We start from the raw sequence: 22,877 nt of genomic DNA on the forward strand, positions 1-22,877 counted from the left end.
TTTTTTACAGATGGTGCCATCAGCACAACAGTTTTGGAGGGCAAATTGTGTATAAGTGAAGATCATACAAAGAGTCAATATGAGAGAACAGGTAAAGTCTCCCTTCTGTAAACACCCACCACTTTCAGCTTCCAGCACCCATGCCAGAGCACTAACTATTCTCCAGTTGTGCCCTCAGGTTGACTTCTCTACATGTCTGTAAGTAATCCGAGAGCACAGCTTTACCCTTATGCCAAAATGATGTGATCCACAATGGCTCAAGTCCATTCAATCACATTATTGCCTAAACTTGTGTGATCCAGTTTGGTGGCAACTAACCACATGTGGCTATTGGAATTTCTATTAATGGTTAGTAAAATGGGAACTCCAGTTCTGCAATCACATTAGTTCATTTCAAGCACTCAATAGCCACATATGGCCAATGGCTGCAATGTCAGACAGTATAAGATGGAGACATTGTGTTCATCACAGAAACCTTCACTGGACAATGTTTGCCTAGATTATATTATAACGACCTGCTTGCTTGTATGTGATCACCACCTGCTGGTGGGCTTCCTGCAGGCAAGGGCTGTATGAGCCACTCACTGTGTACCTGGGCCCTGGGGAAAGGCTGGTAAATAAGGCATTCTTATTGAACAGATAAAGGGCTACTACCACTTAAATTGTGCTCAGCCCACTAGATCAAGAATTGTGAATTTGTCTTGAATTTGTCATGTACTGGAAAACCTTTAAATAGTCATCTAATTCAAGCCCCACCCTTTCCAGCTAGGAAAACAGGCCTCTGTAGGTTAGGTACCTTGCCTGTGATCCTTACACTAATTAGTGGCAGATCTTTCACCTCAACCATGGCCACTTTTATCCTTGGACCATCACTTTGTCCACTAGGTCAGACTATCTTTAGTGTTTAGCCTGAGGTGGCAGCAGGGGATGACTTCGCAAATGATTATTTAGAAGAAAGTGCCCTTAAACTGATCAAATTTACCTAACAGAAATCTAGAGCACATATATTCAATGTTCAAATATTAGTAGCATTACTGATATTTGGGATTAGGATAGAGGGACCTATGTCATAGGCTTTATGGTTTTAGAAGTCCTGCCCGATTTCATAAATCTAGAAAAAGAAAGGTATAAATAGTGACTGGGAGGAGACAAAGCTGTCATTATTTGGAGATCATAAGAGAATCATCTGACAAACTATTGGAACAAGTAATTTTTCATCATGTGTTGTTACAAGACCAACACACAATAATCCATGGTTTTCCCGTACACTTCATCAGTTACAGAAAAAGAAAAAGTGACCCCATCCACAACATCAACCAAACATATGGCATATCCAGGAATGTTGCTACAAAGAAACATAAGGCCTTTACGATGCATCCTATTTTCCAGGGTGTCAATACTCAGAATTTTAAAAATGTCATTTCTCATCAAATTAATCAAGTCATTCAGTGTAATCCCAAACTAAAAGGACTTTTTATGGAACTTGACAAACCAAAATCATATGGAAGAGTAAAGTTCTCAAAATACCAGAATAATTCTGGAAATAAAAAAGACCAAAGCAAAGAAGGAAAGAGCTCATAACTTCCACTCACTCTCCTTTGCCTGTCAGAGACCTACATACAAACCCCTGGAGTAGGATTTTTTTTTTTTTTATTTCTCCCCGCCCCCCCCCCCAGTTGTCTCCTCTCTGTCCATTCGCTGTGTGTTCTTCTGTGTCCACTTCTTTTCTTGTCAGCGGCCCGGGAATCTGTGTCTCTTTTTTGTTGCGTTATCTTGCTGCATCAGCTCCCCGTGTGTGCGGCGCCACCCCTGGGCAGGCTGGACTTTCTTTCATGCGGGGTGCCTCTCCTTACGGGGCACATTCCTTGCACGTGGAGCTCCCCTACGCCGGGGGCACCCCTGTGCGGCATGGCACTCCTTTACGTGCATCAGCACTGCGCATGGGCCAGCTCCACACGGGTCAAGGAGGCCCAGGGCCTGAACTGCAGACCTCCCATGTGGTAGGCGGATGCTCTATCCGTTGAGCCAAGTCCACTTCCCTGGAGTAGGATTTATAAAAACACCCTACAGCTGTTTCATCTGAACCAGTATTGTGTTCTTCGCAGTAGCAGCTTGGGGAGCGGGGAAGCTCTATCTCTATTCCCTCCATGAAAAGAGGCCAATTTGTGACATCTTTGGTATTTCTAACTGGAATTACCTTCAGACCCCCCCACACACACATTTCTACAGAATGTTTTCCCAGGTCAGGCATCAAGATAGCTGCATGGATTTCATGCGTAAAATTTTTTCAGACATCATTTAGTTCCAAATGTGTTGAAGCAGCAAGACAGGTGCTTACATGGCCTGGCTCTGGGTGAGTTTGTCAAATGCGCTAAGCAGTGATGGATTTGGTGCCACTCATTGGGTGTCTGCAGCCCCATGTGTTCACACTGGGGACCATCCTATCTTGGGTGCTAGTGGGGCGTCGGAAGGATGCCCACCATTGTTGCCTCTGTCCCTGGGACTGGTAGGTTTGTTCAAGTCCTAGATCGCTGCCACTTCCGTTTTAAGCCGTTTACAAGTCCCTCCATGCACCCAGCCCTGTTCTGGGAGCCGAAGGATGAGACCAGGTCACTGTGATAAGCATCATCTTTGTCAAGTGAGAGCAAGGCCAGTCATGCAGGGCCTGGCGAGCCAGTGGGCAGTCAGGGCAGGAAGCAGTTTTTCCCCTGAGACGATGAGAGCTCCAGCCCTCTAGACCTCATCCCTCCTGCCTTTGCTGACTCTGGACTGCTGGATGCACAGGGCACCCTGCCAGAGTGAGCCCTGCTGCATTCAAACCTGGGCCAGCTGCTGGGAGACCAAAACAAACAGGATGCTCTGACCGGGGCTGCCGTCCTCATCCCCTCCTTGTGAGACCATGCAGAGCATTGACCAGTGGTAGTCCCTGATTTTCTTCCCCTGGCAGCCTGAGGGTGTATCCTTGGATGACCACCCACCAAGAGCAGCTGTGCTCAAGGGCCTCTGAGGCTTCCACAAAGCCTCTGCTCTAGGGGTCTCACACTTGCTGTCCGTAAACCACATTGGCTGGAACAGGTGTGTTCTGTTCACTTAACTCATCCTGAAAAAAATAAAAGAAAAAGGCATTAAAAAAAATTTAAGTGGGGCAGAAACTCTGCAGTTCCTTCCCAGGCCACCTTCCCCATTATATTATGCCTTCCCATGTCCTTTGTTTAATTGTGCAGCCTTCCAAGACCATCTGAGTTTGCAGCTCTGGGGCTGCAGCACCATTCACTCAGCACACATGTTTGCTTGAAACTGGGGCAGTCTCTGCTCTATCATCATTACTTGCCAGATGCCTTGATATGTTTTCCCAGGTGCTCTTCACCTCCATTCCTTAGAATGCCAACTCCAAGGAAGCAGAGCCTTGTTTCTTCCTAGCCCCTAGAACAGTGTCTGGCTCATAGGAGGCATTCAACACAAAGTTGTTGAATGAATGAATGAATGAGTGAGTGAGTGAATGACATTAGGTGTTCTTATCCCTGTTTAGTCAGAGTGAGGAAACTGAGGCTCAGAGGTTAAATGTTACTTTCTCCAGATCCTGAGTTAGAATTTTCATCCAGGTTTGTCTGGCTCCAAAACCAGGGCTCTTTCAATGATAGCACTTTGCTTCTAGATGTGAAGGTGCTATGGGTTGAATTGTGTCCCTCCAAAAAGATAGATTTTGAAGTCCAGAGCCCCTGGTAAATGTGAATGTAAACTTATTTGGAAATAGGACACTCAACGACATAATCAAGTTAAGATGAAGCCATACTGCAATTAAAGTGGGCCCAAAATCCACTACTGGTGTCTTTCTAAAAAGAGAAGAGGCACCTGAGAAGGCCACATGTAAGCGGGGACAGAGGTTGAAGTAATATACCTCCAAGCCAAGGAACACCAACCAACACCAGAAGCTGGGACAGAGGCAAGGAAAGATTCTTCCCTGATTGTGTGAGAAGATGTGTAGCCCTGCCAACCCCTCAATTTCAGACTTTTAGACTCCAGAACTCAGAGAATAAATTCCTGTTGGTTTAAGCCAACCAGTGTGTGGTACTTTGCCATGGCAGTCCTGGAAAACTAAGACAGAAGGGGAATTTCATATCAACCTCTGGCTGTTGATATATTTTCTTCAAAGCTATCAGAGATTTGGCGGCTGGCTGGAGCTTGGAGAAGGCTTCCGTGTGTGTGTGTGTGTGTGTGTGTGTGTGTGTGTCTGAGGAGAGTGGGAGGAGGGTGGAAAGTTCTGAAAGGGGAGAGGCTCAGCAGTGAGGAAATTGTTACCTCACGTGATTGCCTTGACCTAGGAAAGATGTTTTCAGAAAAAGAAGTCTGGACCAGGAGGGAGGCGACTACCCAGTAGGGTGACCTTAAGCAAATGACTCCATTTTTACAGCCCCCAAAGGTACTCAAGGATGAGGGAAATGATGGCTGCTCCTTTCCTTTGTTCCATTGGGGTGCTGTAAAGGTACAAGTGGTAATATAAGTGAAAAGGAAAATGGTAACAGCCGAATGGGATGGCATCTTGTACAGACATTCTAAAATGAGGGTGAAAACGGAAAACACTATAGTTAAATTCACATTTGAAAATTGCTTAAAGGTGACACATCAGACACCTAATTTCTGTCCTCTGAGTCAGACACAGTCACTATCATTGTATGAAACAACAGTCATTTCTTTGGGCATTATTTTAGTTTGCCAAAGCCTGCCAATTCAAAATATCAAAAATGGGTTGGCTTTTATAATGGAAATTTATTAGGGCAGAAGCTTACTATTCCAAGGCTGTGAAAATGTCCAAATTAAGGAATCACCAGAGATGTTATCTCACAAAAGGTCTGCTGCTAATGAGCTGGACTCCTGCCATGTGGCAAGGCAAAATGACGGCCAGACTCTGCCTTCTCCTCCAGGCTCATTTTCTTCCTGAGCTCAGCTGTGGGTAATCAGGCATATGGCTGGTCTCTCCCTTCTCCTCATTGCTTCACCTTTGGTGGCTCTGCTGACTCCAGCCTTCAGCCTCCCTCTCAGTCTCTCAGGGTTTCTCTGTCTCTCTGTGGCTGCAGATGATCCTAGAGTACTCTTTCACATGGCAGGGTAAAATGGCAGCTCTCTTTCTCTGCCCACTCCTCCATTTATATAGGACTCTAGTAAAAAGATTAGGACCCACCCTGGGTCCTGCAATCTAAACAAAGGCCCTTAATGAAGTGATCTAATCAAAAGTGTTTTCATCAGAGGGTCCCTTAACTAAATCTAATCAAAAGGTCCCACATATAATAGGGTCACAGGCACAGGAATGGCTTAGCTTAAGAACAGGATTTTCTGGGGTACACAGAAGACTGAAACCAGGACAGGCATCAAATAAAATTTAAACTTCAAATATCACGCCTGCCCAGCTCATAACTGTGTTGTTTAAGAAATCCATGCTGGTAAACCAGGAAAACCCTCAGCGTGAGCTCGGCCCACCATAAGAGGCCCACCAGTGCTGAGCCTGCAAAAAGAAGTGAAAATAGCAGTTTTATGGCACACATTCCAAGGTCAGGGTGTGCCCAGGCCCACACCTAACCCCCCACTCACAACTAGAACAGGGGCTGCTATTGCCAGTGCCTCTCTTTTTCTTTTGCTCTCTCTCTCTCAACACATTGAGTTGACATTTTGGCAAACTAAAAGTTAAAAGCCCATTTAATGTGAATTTTACACATACACACACAAAGGCAAGGATACTTGAGGGGAGGAGGAGACACTGGACCTGACCCATACATCTGACATAGATACAGATTCAAGTCCTTGCATGTTTTTGTCATTCGGTACTCTTGTTCTCTGAGAGAGAGAATGTGCTGTGTGTGCATCATCCATTTTCATAAAATGCATTAAACATCCACACTGTATCAATCACTGCTGACCAGTTAGTAGTGGTTCAGAGTTTCATGGTGTCTTAGGGTCATCCTTATTGACATAACTCTGCATTGACATGACAGCTGAAGTTGGGGCTGCCCCAGATCTACTACTATCCTTGCTTTGCTACCAAATCCCTGAAAGCTGTTGAGGTGAGAGAAACTTTTATCACATGTTGGCCTCTTTGTCTTGTTCTCCATCAGTGGGTTTGTTGGTGCTCATGACAGTTCACCTACTTCAAACTGTTATAAGCTGGTGCAGCTTGCTTCCTCTGAGTGACTTTTAGCCTTTGCTCACAAAGTTTCTGAGTAGCAGAAGACTGAAGGGGATATGCTTGTCCCTCACAAAAAAATAATGAATCCAAACCTGTCCACCATTAGCTAGAAATTGCCATGAGCCATCCCTATTACCACAGCATCAATTTGGCAAGGATTGACAGGCAGTGGGCTCCCAGCATTACCAAAAGTAGGTCTTGGGCCAGTCCCCCACTCCTCCATCCAACAAAGAGGCTACCTTCATGGAAGTTATTTCCCTGCATTCTTCATTCCACCCCAAACATTAATTTCACAAGCCCACGCAAGGGATGCTGGATCTGACATATATATCTGACACCAAAGTTCCGAAACTTCTGAGAGCCAAGGAAAGCAGAAGCTTCCAGAATGGCAAATGCTCCAACTCTGCAACACTTTAACCATCTCCCTTGGCTTCCAGGAATTAGAATGAAGTTGGGATGGATTGAAGCAGAGTAGGGATCTCTCAGAAACCCATGCATGGAATGTATTAGATTTACAGAAGCAAATACAGAAGCAGCTTGCTATTTGTTTTAAGATAAAATCAACTCAAGGCTGTTAAATTACTCCTGTGTCAAATACATCTGGATCATAAGCGACCCCAGGCCCATCTGTTTCTTTAATCCCTCCACCATTTACAGTGAAAATTACTTCATGTACTTAACTCTACATATTTTGCTCAAATATAATGTTACCAGAAATAATAGGTACCCTGGGATATAAACCTATAATAACATGGAGTTTTTTTTCAGTCAAGTAGTCTTTAATTTAAACTAAAAATAACCTAAATAGTAGTCTCTGGAAATCTCAACTAGCAAGCCTCCCAGCCCAAAGCTAGTTCATCCCAAGTATAAAATTATGAGGGACTTACTTAGCATCTGAACATTTTTACCCAGATCAGGCAAGCTCTATATTAGACACAAGCTCTCCACTTCACACAGGAATCCCACTCTTGGCTGATTTTGCTGACTCGAACATACCTTAGGGAAGTCCCTCTCTGTAGTCCTAAAGAGTGAAATGCTGATCTAGCATGGCATGTGCCTTATCTGTCAGATCCCTAGCAGGAATGTGTAGGTGTAGACGGCACACTCAACTTTTCTGAGTACTTTTATAAACATCATTTGGGTGTCCTAAGATACCGCGGTCCCTGGCTCACAGACTCTGCTGGCGGCATGGTAGAAGGAGGTTTGTTCATTTGATAACCAATCTGACCGCCAGAGAAAACTTGGAAATGGTCCCAAGTGAAACATTTCTCTGAACAGACATGGTGAGGCTCACTCTTCCAGTGCTTAGGTTTCCTCTGATCGTGGTTTTTCTAACAGCCTTGTTGTTTAAAGAAACCATCTGGTGGCTACTCAGGCGATCCCACCTGGGGAGGATGGGAGGTGGCTTGTGAAAGCACACAGATAGAAGAACAGTTCATTCATTTGTTGATTCTCCAGAGAATTGTGGTCTGGGTTTGTAAAGGTTTCACTGCCTGAGCTGGGAGATGCCTACACTCCAGGTCAAACTGTTGGTAGTATGGAAAGAGGTTTTACAGAATTTGTGTAGGGAAACTTGAGTTTCCCTTAAGGGATGTGAACATTTCTGAAAATAAGAAAAAGGCTGTGTCTGGTTGGTGAATGCACAAACTTTGACTTGCTTGACTTGTTCTCCACATTGCAGCAAGTAAGTTCCTCTTTCCCTGGGGCTCTACCAGGAGAAAGACCTTTCTGTGATTGAGAATTTAGGGGACAGGTAACCTGGGCAAGGGGATCCCCTGGGTGAGTGTGAACAGTTATCCCCAGGTCTCAACTCAGCTAGAACCTTAGGCTTTCTGAAACCATTCATGTTCTCCAAAGAGGGAAATATTCATTCCCCTTAGGCATATGTTCCCTAAATGTTTTACCACTGATACGAAGACAACTTTGAATTTGCCTCATTTCTTCCAAGTCAGGGTCCATGTGGAGAAAAGTAGAGAGCATGACCTCTGATTCCGACCAGGATCTCAGGGCTGTGAACAAGGAGCACACCTGCCAAGGTTGGCAACAGAACGGTTTAACCTGGTCCACCTGCTATAATTACACCTGCTCATATAGGGCTGCTATAGCAAAGGACCTCAAACTGGGTGGCTTAAAACACCAGACATTTATTGTCTCACAGTTCTGGAGGCTGGAAGTCCAAAATCAAGGTGTTAGAAGGGCCAGGCTTCCTCTTAAAGCGGTAGGGGAGAATCCTTCCTTGCCTCTTGTAGCCTCTGGAGATTTGTCAGCAACCCAGGAAGTGTTCTATCTCTGTCATCACATTGTTCTCTTCCCTCATCTATCTGTCTATGCTGAAGAACATAAGTCATATTGGATTAGGACTCCATCGTAATCCAGTTTGGCCTCATCTTAACTGATCATATCTTCAAAGACCTTATTTCCAAATAAGGTCACATTCATGGAACTGGGGTTTAATACTTGAACATACCTTTTGGGGGACACAGTTGAACTCATAACACATTTATTTCTATCACGTCTGCCCATTTAACAGAGCTCAGTGAATCTGTTAAAATTTTTAGATCTATTCATTTGAAAGCTCTCTCATCAGTTTTATTTGAAGATGTTCAATGAGCTAGTTTTTAGATCCAATTTAAACTTTGTGGTCAGCCACCCACACCTTAACAGGTGTGATCTTGGTAGACCTAGGTATAGTGATTGGAAAGGAAAAAAAGTCGCAGTTTTTCATGAGTTTAAAGACTTTAACTCATGACATTCTGTAATTCAAAGCTTTGGGTGGTTCTCATTAGCCCTTAGTACAGTGAGTTTTCTGGTAGTGTCAACAAAACAGATCATTGACATTGAGCTGTTTCAATGTTTATTTGATTTTTTATTTTAAGTTTAATTTTTGTTATTTTTTTTTCATTTTATTTGTATTTAATGTGTTTAACCATCAGAAGCTTGTGGTTTAAGAACTACAGTATCATAGTTAATACTTTGTTCATTTATTATTCAGTTACTTAGTATATGCCCTTAGTACCTATTATGTGCTCAATCAATCTGCATTTACCAAGGAAGCAAATCTGTATCTTGACAATTTCTCTACTTATGACACTTCTTGATTGGCTCTGTGAGAACTAGGTCTCACCCTGCATCTTTTGTATTTCAGACTTGATTTAAGTTAGCCCAGGTTGCCAGGGTGCTAGGATCTGGCACTGGATGTCAGAAGCCTGCCGCATAACCGTTCATTTCTCCTCCTTCCTCTTCCTCTGGAGCAGCTTGGGAATGAACCACGATGATGACCACTCATCCTGCGCTGGCAGGTCACACATCATGTCGGGAGAATGGGTGAAAGGCCGGAGCCCCAGCGACCTTTCTTGGTCCTCCTGCAGTCGGGACGACCTTGAAAACTTCCTCAAGTAAGTCCTCCAATCCTTTGTTGAATCAGTACCACAGGAAGTACTCCCAACAGACCAGAAAAAAAGTCTCTGCAAATCTGAGGAGAAACGAATCTCACGTACAGTTCCTAGCTGGCCAGAGTGGCAGGGCAGTGCTGGCTTTTTTGCCATGGGGGAAGCCTCCTCCCAGCACTGCACTTGGCATGATGCTGGTACCCAGGCAGCATCGTAAACAGAAATTAGAAAACCAGTGCAGTGACAGGGTCTTGAAAAGAACCCATTTCACTTCCCAGTAGTATTTTGATGGAAAGTGGACTCCACCTTAGCAGAGCAGAGCGTTTCTGGTCACTATGCTCATTCCCTTGACAGGAGGTAAATTGCTGGGGAGGAGGAGGATTGCTCACCTTCCTCGCATGTGTGGAGTAGATGTGTTTCTCTTGTTGCAGCTTCCTTTCTGGAAGGCATCTGGGCCATTCCATTCTTCTCAGATATCCATGGAATATCTGACATTTGCTTTCAGACATTTGTCAAACCGTGTTTTTAGCCACGGTCCCTTAGTGTCGAGTCCTCAGGGCTGGACTTAGCGATTTGACATGCAGTTGGGTTTTTCTGGACTTTGAGACCTTCGCTGCTTAGTCATATTAATCTACACATGCCACAGAAATGGAAGTGAGTCAGTGAGTCTCCCCTGCCATATGGAACTCTGCTCCCCAGGGAGGCACAATATGACCCAGTGCAGCCAGGGAAGTGTGAAACAGGCATCACTCTAGTTCTGCTCTTTTTCAGAGCCTTCTTAATGCTTGTCTCCCATGGGTGGGAACATGGTTTAAATGCTACTCAAGGCTTAAAGTGAACTCACTAGTTTTGGTTCAGGCTATTTTGTAGTATTTGTTATCACAGAATCCTAATGAAATTGTGTAAGTCACTTGACTATTTCATTTTACCCAGAACGGACAGTGCAACGAGGTAGGGTGTCTTCATAGACTCCCGTGCACAGCTTTGGCCCTGCCTCTGGTTTGTGCTGGATGTGTATGCCCCAGAGAGGAGCACCAGTGTCAGCACGAGTGTGCTTTTGTGTGTGCAGTCCCTTCCTTAAAAGAATCTTGGGGGAAACGGACTTGGCCCAGTGGTTAGGGCGTCCGTCTACCACATGGGAGGTCCACGGTTCAAACCCCAGGCCTCCTAGACCCGTGTGGAGCTGGCCCATGCGCAGTGCTTATGCGCGTGGGCAGTGCCCTGCTGTGCAGGGGTGTCCCCCGCTTAGGGGATCCCCACATGCATGGAGCACGCCCCCTAGGGAGAGCCGCCCAGAGTGAAGGAGGGTGCAGCCTGCCCAGGAATGGCACCGCCCACACTTCCCGTGCCACTGACGACAACAGAAGCGGACAAAGAAACAAGACGCAGCAAGTGGACGCAGAGAACAGACAACCGGGGGAGGGTGGGGAATTAAATAAATAAATAAATCTTTAAAAAAAAAAAAGAATCTTGGCAGGTTGCTGGCTTTTCTCTTTACTCCCATCTGCCTTGTTTTAGGAATTGAAAAGTACAAGCATTCTAATATGTAACCTCTGAATAGAGTCACATCCTCATAATCCCCAGTTCAGCTTTCAGGGGATGTTTTTCTCATTGTAATCCTGGCTAAGAAGCCAGAAACCCTGGGCAGTATGTCCCAGCAGTCAGGGATGGTGGGAGGCATGGCCAGGTGAGAAAACTAGTCCAGCAGGGCCTCTCCAGCCGAGAGGCCCTCCCTGAGAACTGCCCAACAGCCCTGACCCGAGCTCTTTCTTCACTCATAGCAACTGTTGTGCAAAGCCATGCTCTAAGAAAATATCACAGTAATCTACTTCAGAAGGCATGTTCATCAAAAAAAGTTCTCAAACTCCCCAAGAAAAATATGTACACTTACCTGGGCCTTATCCCTAGGCCCCTTCCTAGCTCGGGAGCTCTGACTGCCTTCAGAGTAACAAGCTTGGAAAAATTGAAAGCCGTGCATCTGGTGCCCAGCTCTTCTTTTCATGAATAATGTGGACGTGCATCATGCTCGGTGACTGACAAATCAGAACACAGAGCTGAGTGGTCCATTTCAAGGTTGACTTGCCTCTCGCCCCTTTTCAGGTCAAAAGTGAGCACCTGTTTGCTGGTCACCGACCCCAGGAGCCGCCATGCGGTACGCCTCCCGCACAAGCTGCCAGGCATGCACTACAGTGCCGGCGAGCAGTGCCAGATCCTGTTTGGGAGCAACGCCACCTTCTGCAGGAACATGGAGGTATGGGGCACACAGGGCGGGCTCAGGGAGAGGGGGGACTGGCCCTCCTACTGCAGGTTGCAGGACACGTGGTATTCACATGCATACACACATGCACACACACTTTCACACACAACGCACATGCATGCAACATACACATATACTCACACCCACAAACATACAGAAACTAATGCCCATAAATGTGCGTACTACACAGAACTCATTCATGCACACAAGTGCACATACATATGCATACTCACACTCATGCATGCACACACTCTTGGAACCCCAACACATGCCCGTACACACTTGCACACACACACTCGCATCTGCACGCACATGCACACATCCATGCTCTCTCACCTGTGGCATACATTCATACACACATATGCACACACACTCACACCCACATACACTCACTCACACATACACACCTGCACACACACACACTAGCACCCACACATGTGTGCATGTATACTCACACACCACACACACATGCACAAGCCCCCCACACTCACACGTGTCTGCACACACCTATACACAAACATAGACTTGATCCTCACTATTTGTGAGTTTAGAATTTGGAATTTGCCTACTCTCTAAAATTTGTTTGAAACCCCCAAATCAATACTTGCAGCACCTTTGCAGTCATTCATAGCCATGCGTGGAATGACAAAAAATTTGAGTCACCTGACACATACATCCCCAGCTGAGGTGGTAAGGGTGACCCTCTGCCTTCTTGTTTCAGCTCCTGAACTGTTAACAAGCTTCCTTTTCATGGATATGTATAGAGTGCCACATTTTTCACAATTCTGTGTTTTTCCTTGGTGGTTCAGCTGTTTAAAGTGGCCCCTCACATACCCCTGAAGTGCTGACTAGTGTTCCTAGGCACAAGAAGGCCGCGAAATGCTGCACTGAGAGAAATATGTGTTAGAAGGGCTTCGTTTAGGCGTGAGTTATGATCTGCTGCCTGTGGATTTCATGTTAATGAATCAATAATACATATTAAATAATATGTCTTTCAATAGAAATGCATATAAAACAAGGGTAAGTATTAGTTGGTGAAGATGTTATGACCAGAGGCTCACAGGAAGCTAACCCTGTATTTCCCTTGGAGCAGTGGTTCAGTATTTGCTAATTTAGAGTTTACAGCTGCTTTCTAGAACATAACTCCTGTGAATGAGAATTGACTCTTTGTGTATATGCACCACCCATTCATACATATGAACACCTATACATGCCTGCACAGGTATGTACACAGGTGCACCCAGAGGTAGGCACACATATTCACACCCACACATGCAGTTGCTTGCACACATACACTCCCACACACATGCAGTTTTGCAGAGGGAGACACCAATGACTTCATTAATGTTTTAACATTAAAACTTTAGGACACTAGGGGAAAAGAAAAGTAACCCCAGAAAAAGAAGAAATAAAGAAAAAAAAGAAGAAAAACAAAATGAAAATGTAAAAAACTAACCCATCCTTGCAAGTGTTACAGTGTCACTTTATTTCCAATTTGAAACAGATATGGAAGAGATTTTAAATATGTACATGCTGGAGAATATCAGATTGAGCAAAAGTAACAAGTTTTAAGTCGATGTAAGCTGCCAGTGACAATTCCACCATTGACAACTTTCTACTAATTGACAATGCTGTAAATTTGGTCCTGCCATGAATAAGCCACTTTGTCCTCACAGTTCCTAAATTCCTATGTCCAGTTCACAGAAGCCAATACCAAGTCTTAGAGATTAAGAGAGCATTCACAACACCTCAGTTAGTAGGTGGCAGAGCTGGGATTTGAACCCAAGTCCGTGCACCTCTGGAGCTCATACCTTGTTACAGACTGCAAGGCACGTGCATGGTCAGTTCTGTGAATGGGGGGTGGGGAGTGCAGAGGGTACCAGTAGGGGCATGCCTGGACCTGGAACAGGGCAGTTTGCATGGAGCCTGGATCCATCTGTGTACAGACAGGGGTGGCCCTAGCTCCATGCTCCAGCTTGTGGGGAGGAGTGGGGCTCAGAGGGAGGGACAGTGTCTCCCTTCATCCCTCCAACCAAGGGCAGAAAAGGCACACAAGTAGGAGAGCCAGCTAAGGTTATGGGAGACTCAGGAGACCCCCCAGCAAGTAGGCGGCCTCAGGGAGGGCTGTCCAAGGGCAAAGACTCAGGACAGCACCCAGTCTCAGAAAGGAGGTCCAGAGACCAGGGCAGGTTCCCAGAGCAGAGCTCAGGCCAGGGCCAGCTCCAAGGCAGACCGAGGGGCAGTGCCTTGAGAATGGGGGCTCTGGCCATTTGGCCAGCAAAACTAGGTCAGCGCAGTCTCCATGAGACAGGATGCTGCTGAGTACTTCCTGAATGAATTGGTCCAAGTCAGGGCAGAACCTGCCATTGTGGGGGGTGCAGGAAAGGGCAATGCCTCCAAACCAGGCCATCGCCTCCTGCTGCGCTGTTTTATCCAGAACGTTGCCCTGGATCCTCCTCTCCCATCTTCCCGTGTAGCATGCTGGCCAGGGTCCCTTCCAGACCTCAGGAAGGGGAAGCTGCCTCCCACATCACATCCCAGAGGACCTGTGCCTTCCTCCCCACAGCAGGCAGGTTGGACGTCACCCATGTGGGGGATGTGACAAGCCCATCTCTGCTCATCCCCAGCCACCTGCATCAGGGTGTCAGTGCCTGCCATCAGCCACCATAGGGCTTGCAGAGGCTCTCATTTGTACTCTTGCATGCCAGCTGAGAGGCATCCTGCTGGCCCGCCCCAGCTTCCTGAACCTTCCAGTGAGTTGATGACTCTCATCTGCCAGGAGAAGTTTCAGAGGGTCCATGACAGTGCAGAGATAGCATGAGATCCGTGTGCCTGGAGACACGTCATTTCCACCAAATCCAAAGCAATGCAATGCCACCTTTCAGGATTCTAGGGCGTGCTTTATCATCATTCTCCTCCTTCCAGGCCTGTATAGTTCTGGATCTCCATGGATGTTAAGTTAAACAGGCATCTGGATGCATTGGACCTTTCTTCTTCCCTGTAACCCTCTCTCGCTCGTGCTGGCGTGCACCCCTCCCCTTACCTCCCCAGCCTCACCTCCCTCTACACTCTCTTTCACTTACTCTGTTCCAGCCATACTGGCCTTTCCTGCTCTTCCCTCACCCACCAGGCAGATCCCTAGCAGAGACACAACCCTCTTCATGCTGGCTGTTTCCTTTTTCTATAGTTTATCCACAGGAATAATTCCCTTTTAGAGAAATTATAGGTTTATGGGAAAATCATGCAGAAAATACAGGTTCCAATATACCTCTACCCCCATTATAAACACCTCACATTCACACCATGACTTTGTTACAGCTGTTGAAAGAATGTTATTATAATTGTACCTTAACTCTAATTCATGGTTTACATTAGGGTTCCCTGTTTGTGTTGTATAGTCCTGTTTTTTTAACTAAAATTTTTATCCTAGTAACATGTGGGGATGTATAGATTCTCCAAATTTTTTCTAACACTTGTGATTTTCCTTTTATTTAATAGTAGCCATTATAGTGGGTATGAAATGAGATTTTATTGTAGTCTTGTTTTGCATTTCCCTAATGGCTAATAATGTTGAACGTCTTTTCATGTGCTTTTTGTCCACTTGGAGAAAGGACATTTTTTGGAGAAATACCTACTCAAATCTTTTGCCCATTTTTAAATTGGGTTATCTTTTTGTTGTTGAGTTGTACAATTTCTTTTTATGCTAGATGTTAAATCCTTGTCAGATATGTGGTTTCCAAATATTTTCTCCCATTCTGTAGGTTGTCTTTTTACTTTCATAATAAATTCCTTTGACTTGCAAATGTTTTTAATTTTGATGAAGTCACATGTAGCTTCTTTTTTTTTTTTCTTGCACATGTTTTGGGTGGAAAGTCAAAGAAACCATTGTCTAATACAAGGTCTTGAAGATGTTTTTCTATGTTTTGTTGTGAGTAGTTGTATAGTTCTGATTCTTTCATTTGGGTCTTTTATCTATTTTGAGTTGATTTTTGTATATGATGTGAGGTCGGAGTCCATCTTCATTTGATTGCATGTGGACATCCAGTTTTTCCCAGCACCATTTGTTGAAGAGAATATTCTTCCGCAATTGAATGGACTTCGCCCCTTTGTCAAAACTCACTTGGCCATAAATGTGAGTTTATTGATTTTTTAAACTCTCAGTTTAGTTCCACTGGTCTATATGTCTGTGCTTGTGCCAGTCCCACATTGTTTTGATTACTGTGGCTTTGTGTTAAATTTTAAAATTGGGAGTTGTAAGTCTTCTAACTTTATTCTCTTTCCAGATTGATTTGGCTATTTGGGCCACCTTACCCTCCCAAATAAATTTGATGATTGGCTTTTCTGCAAAGAAACTTTTTGGAATTTTGAAACCTTGGTGTGATGGTTTCAGATTATTTTTGTGAATCCCAAAAGGAGAAAGAGAATGTTTGTAAACTAATCTATTCTTTTAGATATGATACCCTTTGATTATACTGATTCTGTTGAGAGGTCCTTGATTAAATTACCTGTTAAGATTCGGGCTTTTATTCCACCACATCAGTAGGGCGTGACTCAGGTTGAGTCCCCACCCCATTGGTGGGCTGATATAAACCAACATTCAAGAAGACACATTGGAAGAGAGTGAGCTCTGTTATTTTTGATCCTGGGGCCCCAGGGAAGAGATGAGGCATTCACCTGATAGTTTGAAGTTGACCTCGTGACGAGACCAAAAAGAGTTGAGACTGACATAGAATGCCCAGAAAGAAATGAGCCCTATGCCAGGAGAGAGAGGAAGCCCTGAGAAACAAGCCCTATGCCCATCTACAGCCGAGAGAGAGGAAGCCCAGAGGGGATGCTAAACCCCCGCAGAGATCAGCGACCATCTCCATTCAAATGTGGCAGCTGACTTTGGTGAGAAAGCAACTTTGAGCTTAACTCTTTAGGACTTTGTAACTGTAAACTTTTACCCCAAATAAATACCCTTTATAAAAGTCAACCTATTTCTTGTACTATGCATCAGCACCCTTTTGGCAGACTAATATATTTGATTAGATATTTTGTTCTTTTAGTTGCTATTGTATATGGTATTTTCTTCCTTGTTTTCCTCTTCATATAGTTCATTACTAGTATATACAAACACTACTAATTTTTGCATGTTGATTTTTTTGCTAAATTCATTTTTTAGTTCCAGCAGCTTTGTTGTAGATTTTTCAGGATATTCTATATATTGGATGATATCATATACAAATAGGGCAAGTTTTACTTCTTCTTTTCTAAGCTGAATGCCTTTTGTTTCTTTTATTTCCTTTTCTTCCCTAATTTCTTTGGCTAGAACTTCCAGTTCAATGTTGAATAACATTGATGACAGTGGGCAAGTCTTATTCCTGTTCTTAGAGAGTAAGCTGCCAGTCTCGCACCATTGAGTATGATGTGAGCCACAGATGTTCCATGTAACCTTTACCATGTTGAGGAAGTTTCCTTCTATTCCTAGTTTTCTAATAATTTTTATCATAAAGGTATGCTGGATTTTATCAAATGGCTTTTCGGATTGAGATGATCATGTGGGTTTTTCCTTTATTCTTTTAATGTGGTATATTACATTGATTTTTTTATCCTCCTCTTTTGAGTTCTTTTTAATGTGTCCTTCTCAAGAGGTCTACCCTGACTACCATATTTGAAATTACAAACTGCTAACCCTCCTCCCTCACCCCCTGCAATGCCCTACTTCCATAACACTTATCATCTTCTAAAATACTATATAATTCATTTATTTATTTGACTGTTGTTTTAGAAAATCTCCCTGTATTAGTCAGCCAAAGGAGTGCTGATGCAAAATACCAGAAATGGGTTGGTTTTTATAAAGGTATTCATTTGGGGTAGAAGCTTACAATTACCAGGCCATAAAGTGTAAGTTTCTTCCCTCACCAAAGTCTTTTGCCCATGTTGGAGCTAGATGGCTGCTGACATCTACCAGGGATCAGGCTTCCTGGGTTCCTCTCTTCCTGGAACTTGCTTCTTTCCAGGTTCAGGGTTCCTTTCTTCCCAAAACTTGCTTCTCTTTCCTCACAACCAGGCTCTTCTGTGTGCTTACTTTCTGGGGCTCCAGGTCAAGACTCCAGCATCAAAAACTCCAAATCAAAACTCCAACATCAAAACTCCAGCTCTGTCCTTGCCATGTCTTTTATCTGTGGATCCCCAACCCACCAAGGGGCAGAGACTCAACACCCTACTGACATGGCTCAATCAAAGCCCGATTCATAATTTAATCATGCCCAGGTACAGAGCAGTTTACAAACATAATCCAATACCTATTTTTGGAATTCATGAACCATATCAAACTGTTACACTCCCTCTGCTAAATCAAAACCCTCCAAGATGAGGAATCTTTGCTTTTGCCTGCTAGTGTTTCCCACCTGCCTTGAGCAGTGTCTGGCACATGGAAGGCATTTAATAAATATGTGCTATGCTTTCATCCAGCTGGGATCTTAACAACAAACTTCTTAGGTCTATTATGTGGCTTCATCCAACCACTGATAAACCTGTGGAAAGCTTGGAGTCAAGAAGTAACCCTTTTAGTCTTCTTCATGTAATATATTGACCCTCTGGTCTTGGTTTCACATTTCACCTTCTGGTTCAACAACATAACATGTAAAACTTTGTTAAATGCTTCACAGGAGCTTCCTCCCAGGACAAGAAACTGTTCAAGTAAGTGCAGTGAGTCTGATCTGACTTCTAGTGACTTCTAGTTCCTAGTGACTGTCTCTTTTTTTTTCTTTGTGCTTTAAGTGTCCTCAAAGGTAAAATCTCAGGCTTAGGGTGAGTTTATACTTGGTTGTATTGAGAACAGGACCTGTCTCAGAGTCACTACCCAAATATGTAAATTGATATCTGTGTCATTATTACCTTCCTGGCTAGCATTGATTCCCATCTTTGGGAGAAGAGAACTAATATCTGTAAATCTTCAGGTTCAGCATTTCTCCTTCTTGAACTCTTGGAGGTAGTGCAAAATTGAAGCATCATCCAAAATCTGTACTCCTGAGATAGCCAGAGACATCCAGAAGCAATCAAAAATGTCTTTTAGTCCTGTGTCATAATTGATCTTTATAAGCATTATGACTCTTTTTCTCCCCCTCCTTCTCCCCCTCCCCCACCCATGCTGTTTTTGCAATCTGTGTCCATTTGCTGTGTGATCTTCTGTATCTATTTTTCTTTTTGTCTTCTCTTCTCATCTTTCTCTCCTAGGATTCACTGAGATTCAGTCCTGGGGACCTCTGATGTAGAGAGAGTTCAGTGTCAATTACGCCACCTCCATTCCTGGTCTGCTATGCTTCACCTTTACTCTCCCCTTTATAGCTCTTTTATTGCGTCATCATCTTGCTGCGTGACTCTCTTGTGCAGGCACTGGCTTACCATGCAGGCACTCAGCTCGCTACGCAGACACTGGCTTACCATGTGGGTACTTGCTCACCATATGGGCACTCATGTGAGCACTCGGCTCACTGCACGAGCACTTGGCTCACCACACAGGCACTTGGCTCGCCACATGGGCACTCAGGCAGGCACTCAGCTCATCGCGTGGGCCCTGGCTCGCCACACAGGCACTGGCTCACCATGCAGGCACTGGCTCACCACGCAGGCACTCAGCTCGCTACGCGGGCACTGGCTCACCTTGTGGGCACTGGCTTACCATGCAGGCACTGGCTTACCATGCAGGCACTCACATGAGGACTCGGCTCACTATATAGGCACTTGGCTCACCACATGGACACTCATGAGGGCACTCAGCTCACTGTGTGAGCACTGGCTCGCCATGCAGGCACTCACATGGGCCCTCGACTCACCATGCAGGCTCTTGCACGGACACTCAGCTTACCTCAAGGGCACTTGGCTCGCCATACAAGGACTTGGCTGGCCACAGGGGCACTGGTGTGGGCACTTTGCTCGCCATGCAGACATCCACATGGGCACTCAGCTCACCACGTGGGCACTCGGCCCACCATGTGGGCTCTTGGTTCACCACACAGGTACTAGCTTGCCGCACAGACATGCTTTCTCTTCTTCTTTTTCACCAGGAGACCCCACGGGTTGAACCTGGGTCCTCCCATGTGGTAGGCAGAGGCCTTTTCACTTGAGCCAATAATTTCTTCTAGTAGTTTTATGGTTCTTGCTTTTATTTTTAGTTTTTTGATCCATTTTGAGTTAATTTTTGGATAAAGTTTGAGATAGGGGTCCTCTTTCCTTCTTTCAGCTATGGATGTCCAATTCTTTCAGCACCAATTGCTGAATGGATTGTTCTGCCTGAGCTGTTTGCAGACTAGTCAAAACTCACTTGACCATACCTGTGAGGGTCCATTTCTAAACCATAAATTTGGTTCCATTGATCTATTGGATCTGTCTTTAGGCTAGTACCATGCTGTTTTTACCACTATAGGTAGGTATTATGATTTAAAGTCTGGAGATGAAGGTTCACTTTTCCTTTTTATGATGTTTTGGGCTATTCAGGACTCCTTACCCTTCCAAATAAATTTAATGATCATGTTTTCAATTTTTTCTTTAATGCTGGTGGAATTTTTATTGGGATTGCATTAAATCTGTATATCAATTTGAGTAGACTTGCCATCTTAATGACATTTAGTCTTCCAATCCATGAGCATGGAATGTTCTTCCAGTTATTTAGGGCTTTTTTTATTTGTTTTAACATTGAGTTGAAATTTTCTGAATACAAGTGCTTTACATCATTGGTTAAGTTTATTCCTGACTATTTGAGTTTTATCTGTCCTATTTATTTTCACCACTCTTTTGACACTTTTAGTTTTATTGATATAATCTTCATTTCTAGACTCTCTTCCAGGCCCCTCCCTCTTGTCTTGTCTTTTCAGGCTGTAGCACACCCTTTAGGATTCCTAAAATTCTGGTCTCTTGCTTAGAAATTCTCTCAGTTTCTGTTTATCTGTGAATATTCTGATTTCACCCTCATTTTTGAAAGACAGTGTTGCTGTGGGTATAAGATTCTTGGCCGGAAGTTTTCTCTTATAGTATCTTAAATATATCAGACCACTGTCTTCTTGCCTCCATGGTTTCTGGTGAGAAATCAGCACTTAATTTTATTGGATATCCCTTATATGTTAGGCATTGCTTTTCTCTTGCCGCTCTCAGAATTCTTTTTTTGTCTTTGGCCTTTGACATTCTGATGAGTATGTGTCTTGGAGATGGTCTATTTGGATTTTTTTGGATGGGAGTACGGTGTGATTCTTGGACAGGGATATCTATGTCCTTCAATAGGGTTGGGACATTTTCTAACATTATTTCTTTAAATATTCCTTCTGCCCCTTTTCCCTTCTCTTCTCCTTCTGGGACACCCATGACACATATGTTTGTATGCCTTTTGCTGTCATTTAGTTCCCTGAGCCCTTGTTCAATTTTTTCCATTCTTTTCTTCATCTGTTCTTTTGTATGTTCACTTTCAAAGGCCTTTTCTTCAAGCTCACCAATCCTTTCTTCTTCCTCCTCAAATCTGCTATTATATGACTCCAGTGTTTTTAAAATTTCATTGATTGCTCCTTTCATTCCCATAAGGTCTGCTATTTTTCTATGTATGCTTTCAAATTCTTTGTGCTCATCCGCTGTCTTCTTAATATCCTTAATCTCTTTAGCCATCTCATTGAATTAAGGAGATTTGTTTGAACATCTATAATTAGTTGTCTCAACTCCTTTATGTCATCTGGAGGCTTATCTTATGCTTTAACTGGGTCACAGCTTCCTGTTTCTTGGTGTGGATTGTAATTTTTTGTTGGTGTCTTTGCATTTGGCTTACTAGAGTATTTATTCTGGGTGCAGGTTTTCTCTTTTGTTTAGGGCTTCTTGCCCTTTCTCCTTTGCTGGTTGTGCAGTGGGAGCCAAGCATGTAGTTGGTGCTGTAAGCTGTGGAGGCTCAAGCTGCCCTCATTACCCCAGAAGACTGATCAAGCTTCTTCCAACTTTCTCCTTTGCCAGGGGTAGGGACAGAGTCACAGCTGTGTGAACTAATCCACATGCAGGCCTAGACTGTAGTTGCCCAGAGAGACTGATGAAGCCTCACATCCCTTTCTCCCCTGCCTGGGGCAGGGATGGAGCTGCAAGTGTGGGCAGCAGTCTATGCAGTATGGGTCCAAGATGACCGCTGTTGCCCTGGTAGACTTCTGATTTTCAGTCTATGTTAGCCAAAGTTACCTGCAATTGCCTATATAGGCTGGTATAGGGCTCCTCAGCCTCCTCCCTGCCAGAGGCGGGGCTGTAGCCTAGGCATGCTGCAGTCTGATGCATGAAAAAAACTGCTGACATTGAGAATTTCAGTCAGCCCGGCTTCCCTTCAGGCTGTGGGCAGAGTCAGAATGGTGGCTCCTGGCCTCTTTCTGACTTGGGCTGGTTCTCACCCCAACTGTACCCAAGGTTATCTCTCAGCCAGCCAAGTCTCCAATTCAGTAGCCGAAATTAGCAGCCAACCATCTCTTCCTCCCCTGTTTCTGGGAAATGGAGCTTCCAATTCCAGCCATAGAATAGTTCCTGGGTTGACTCGTGCCGCCAGAGTACATGATGATCACCGGCCTCCACAGCTTGGCCCGTAATTTCCTGGAGAGGCTGGCGCAGGTCCCCACAGCTTCCTCCCTGCTGGAGGTGGCACTGGGGCCTAGGCTAGACCTGCAATATGATCTGGATGGAAAGAAGCCGGTCCCCACCAGCACTGGGATTTTCAGTCCGCCCCGCTTCCCCTTGTGCCAGGTGCGGAGTTAAGATGGTAGCTCCCAGCCTCTTTCTGACTTGGACAGGCTCAAAGTTTAGCTATTCTCAGGATTGTACTGTAACCCACTGAATTTCCTCATCATAGGTGAAATTGGTGCCCAACTGTCTTTTCCTCCCTGTTTTCGGGAAGTAGAGCTTTCAATTCCAGCTGCAGAATAGTTCCTGAGGTGGCTTGTGCTTCCAGTGGAGGATGGTCACCAGCCTCCACGGCATGGAGCCTCTACTTATGAGTCTTTTCTGCAGATGGGCAGTCTCCTCCTTCCACTTCTTCAAGGACTTTGCAGGATGCCCTTCT

At 44.6% G+C, this 22,877-nt stretch overlaps 1 protein-coding gene across 1 annotated transcript in view; it reads left to right on the forward strand.

Moving 5' to 3' along the window:
* Positions 1 to 22,877, forward strand: part of ADAMTS17 (ADAM metallopeptidase with thrombospondin type 1 motif 17) — a 386,843-nt gene that overhangs the window by 196,153 nt on the left and 167,813 nt on the right. Inside the window, exons 9-10 of the mRNA XM_058294624.2 lie at positions 9,433 to 9,573; positions 11,668 to 11,818. Of these exons, the coding sequence (XP_058150607.1) occupies positions 9,433 to 9,573; positions 11,668 to 11,818 (292 nt within the window). The remainder of the gene's footprint in view (positions 1 to 9,432; positions 9,574 to 11,667; positions 11,819 to 22,877) is intronic.

Source organism: Dasypus novemcinctus, chromosome 3 (genome assembly GCF_030445035.2).
Source record: "Dasypus novemcinctus isolate mDasNov1 chromosome 3, mDasNov1.1.hap2, whole genome shotgun sequence".
NCBI lineage: Eukaryota > Metazoa > Chordata > Mammalia > Cingulata > Dasypodidae > Dasypus > Dasypus novemcinctus.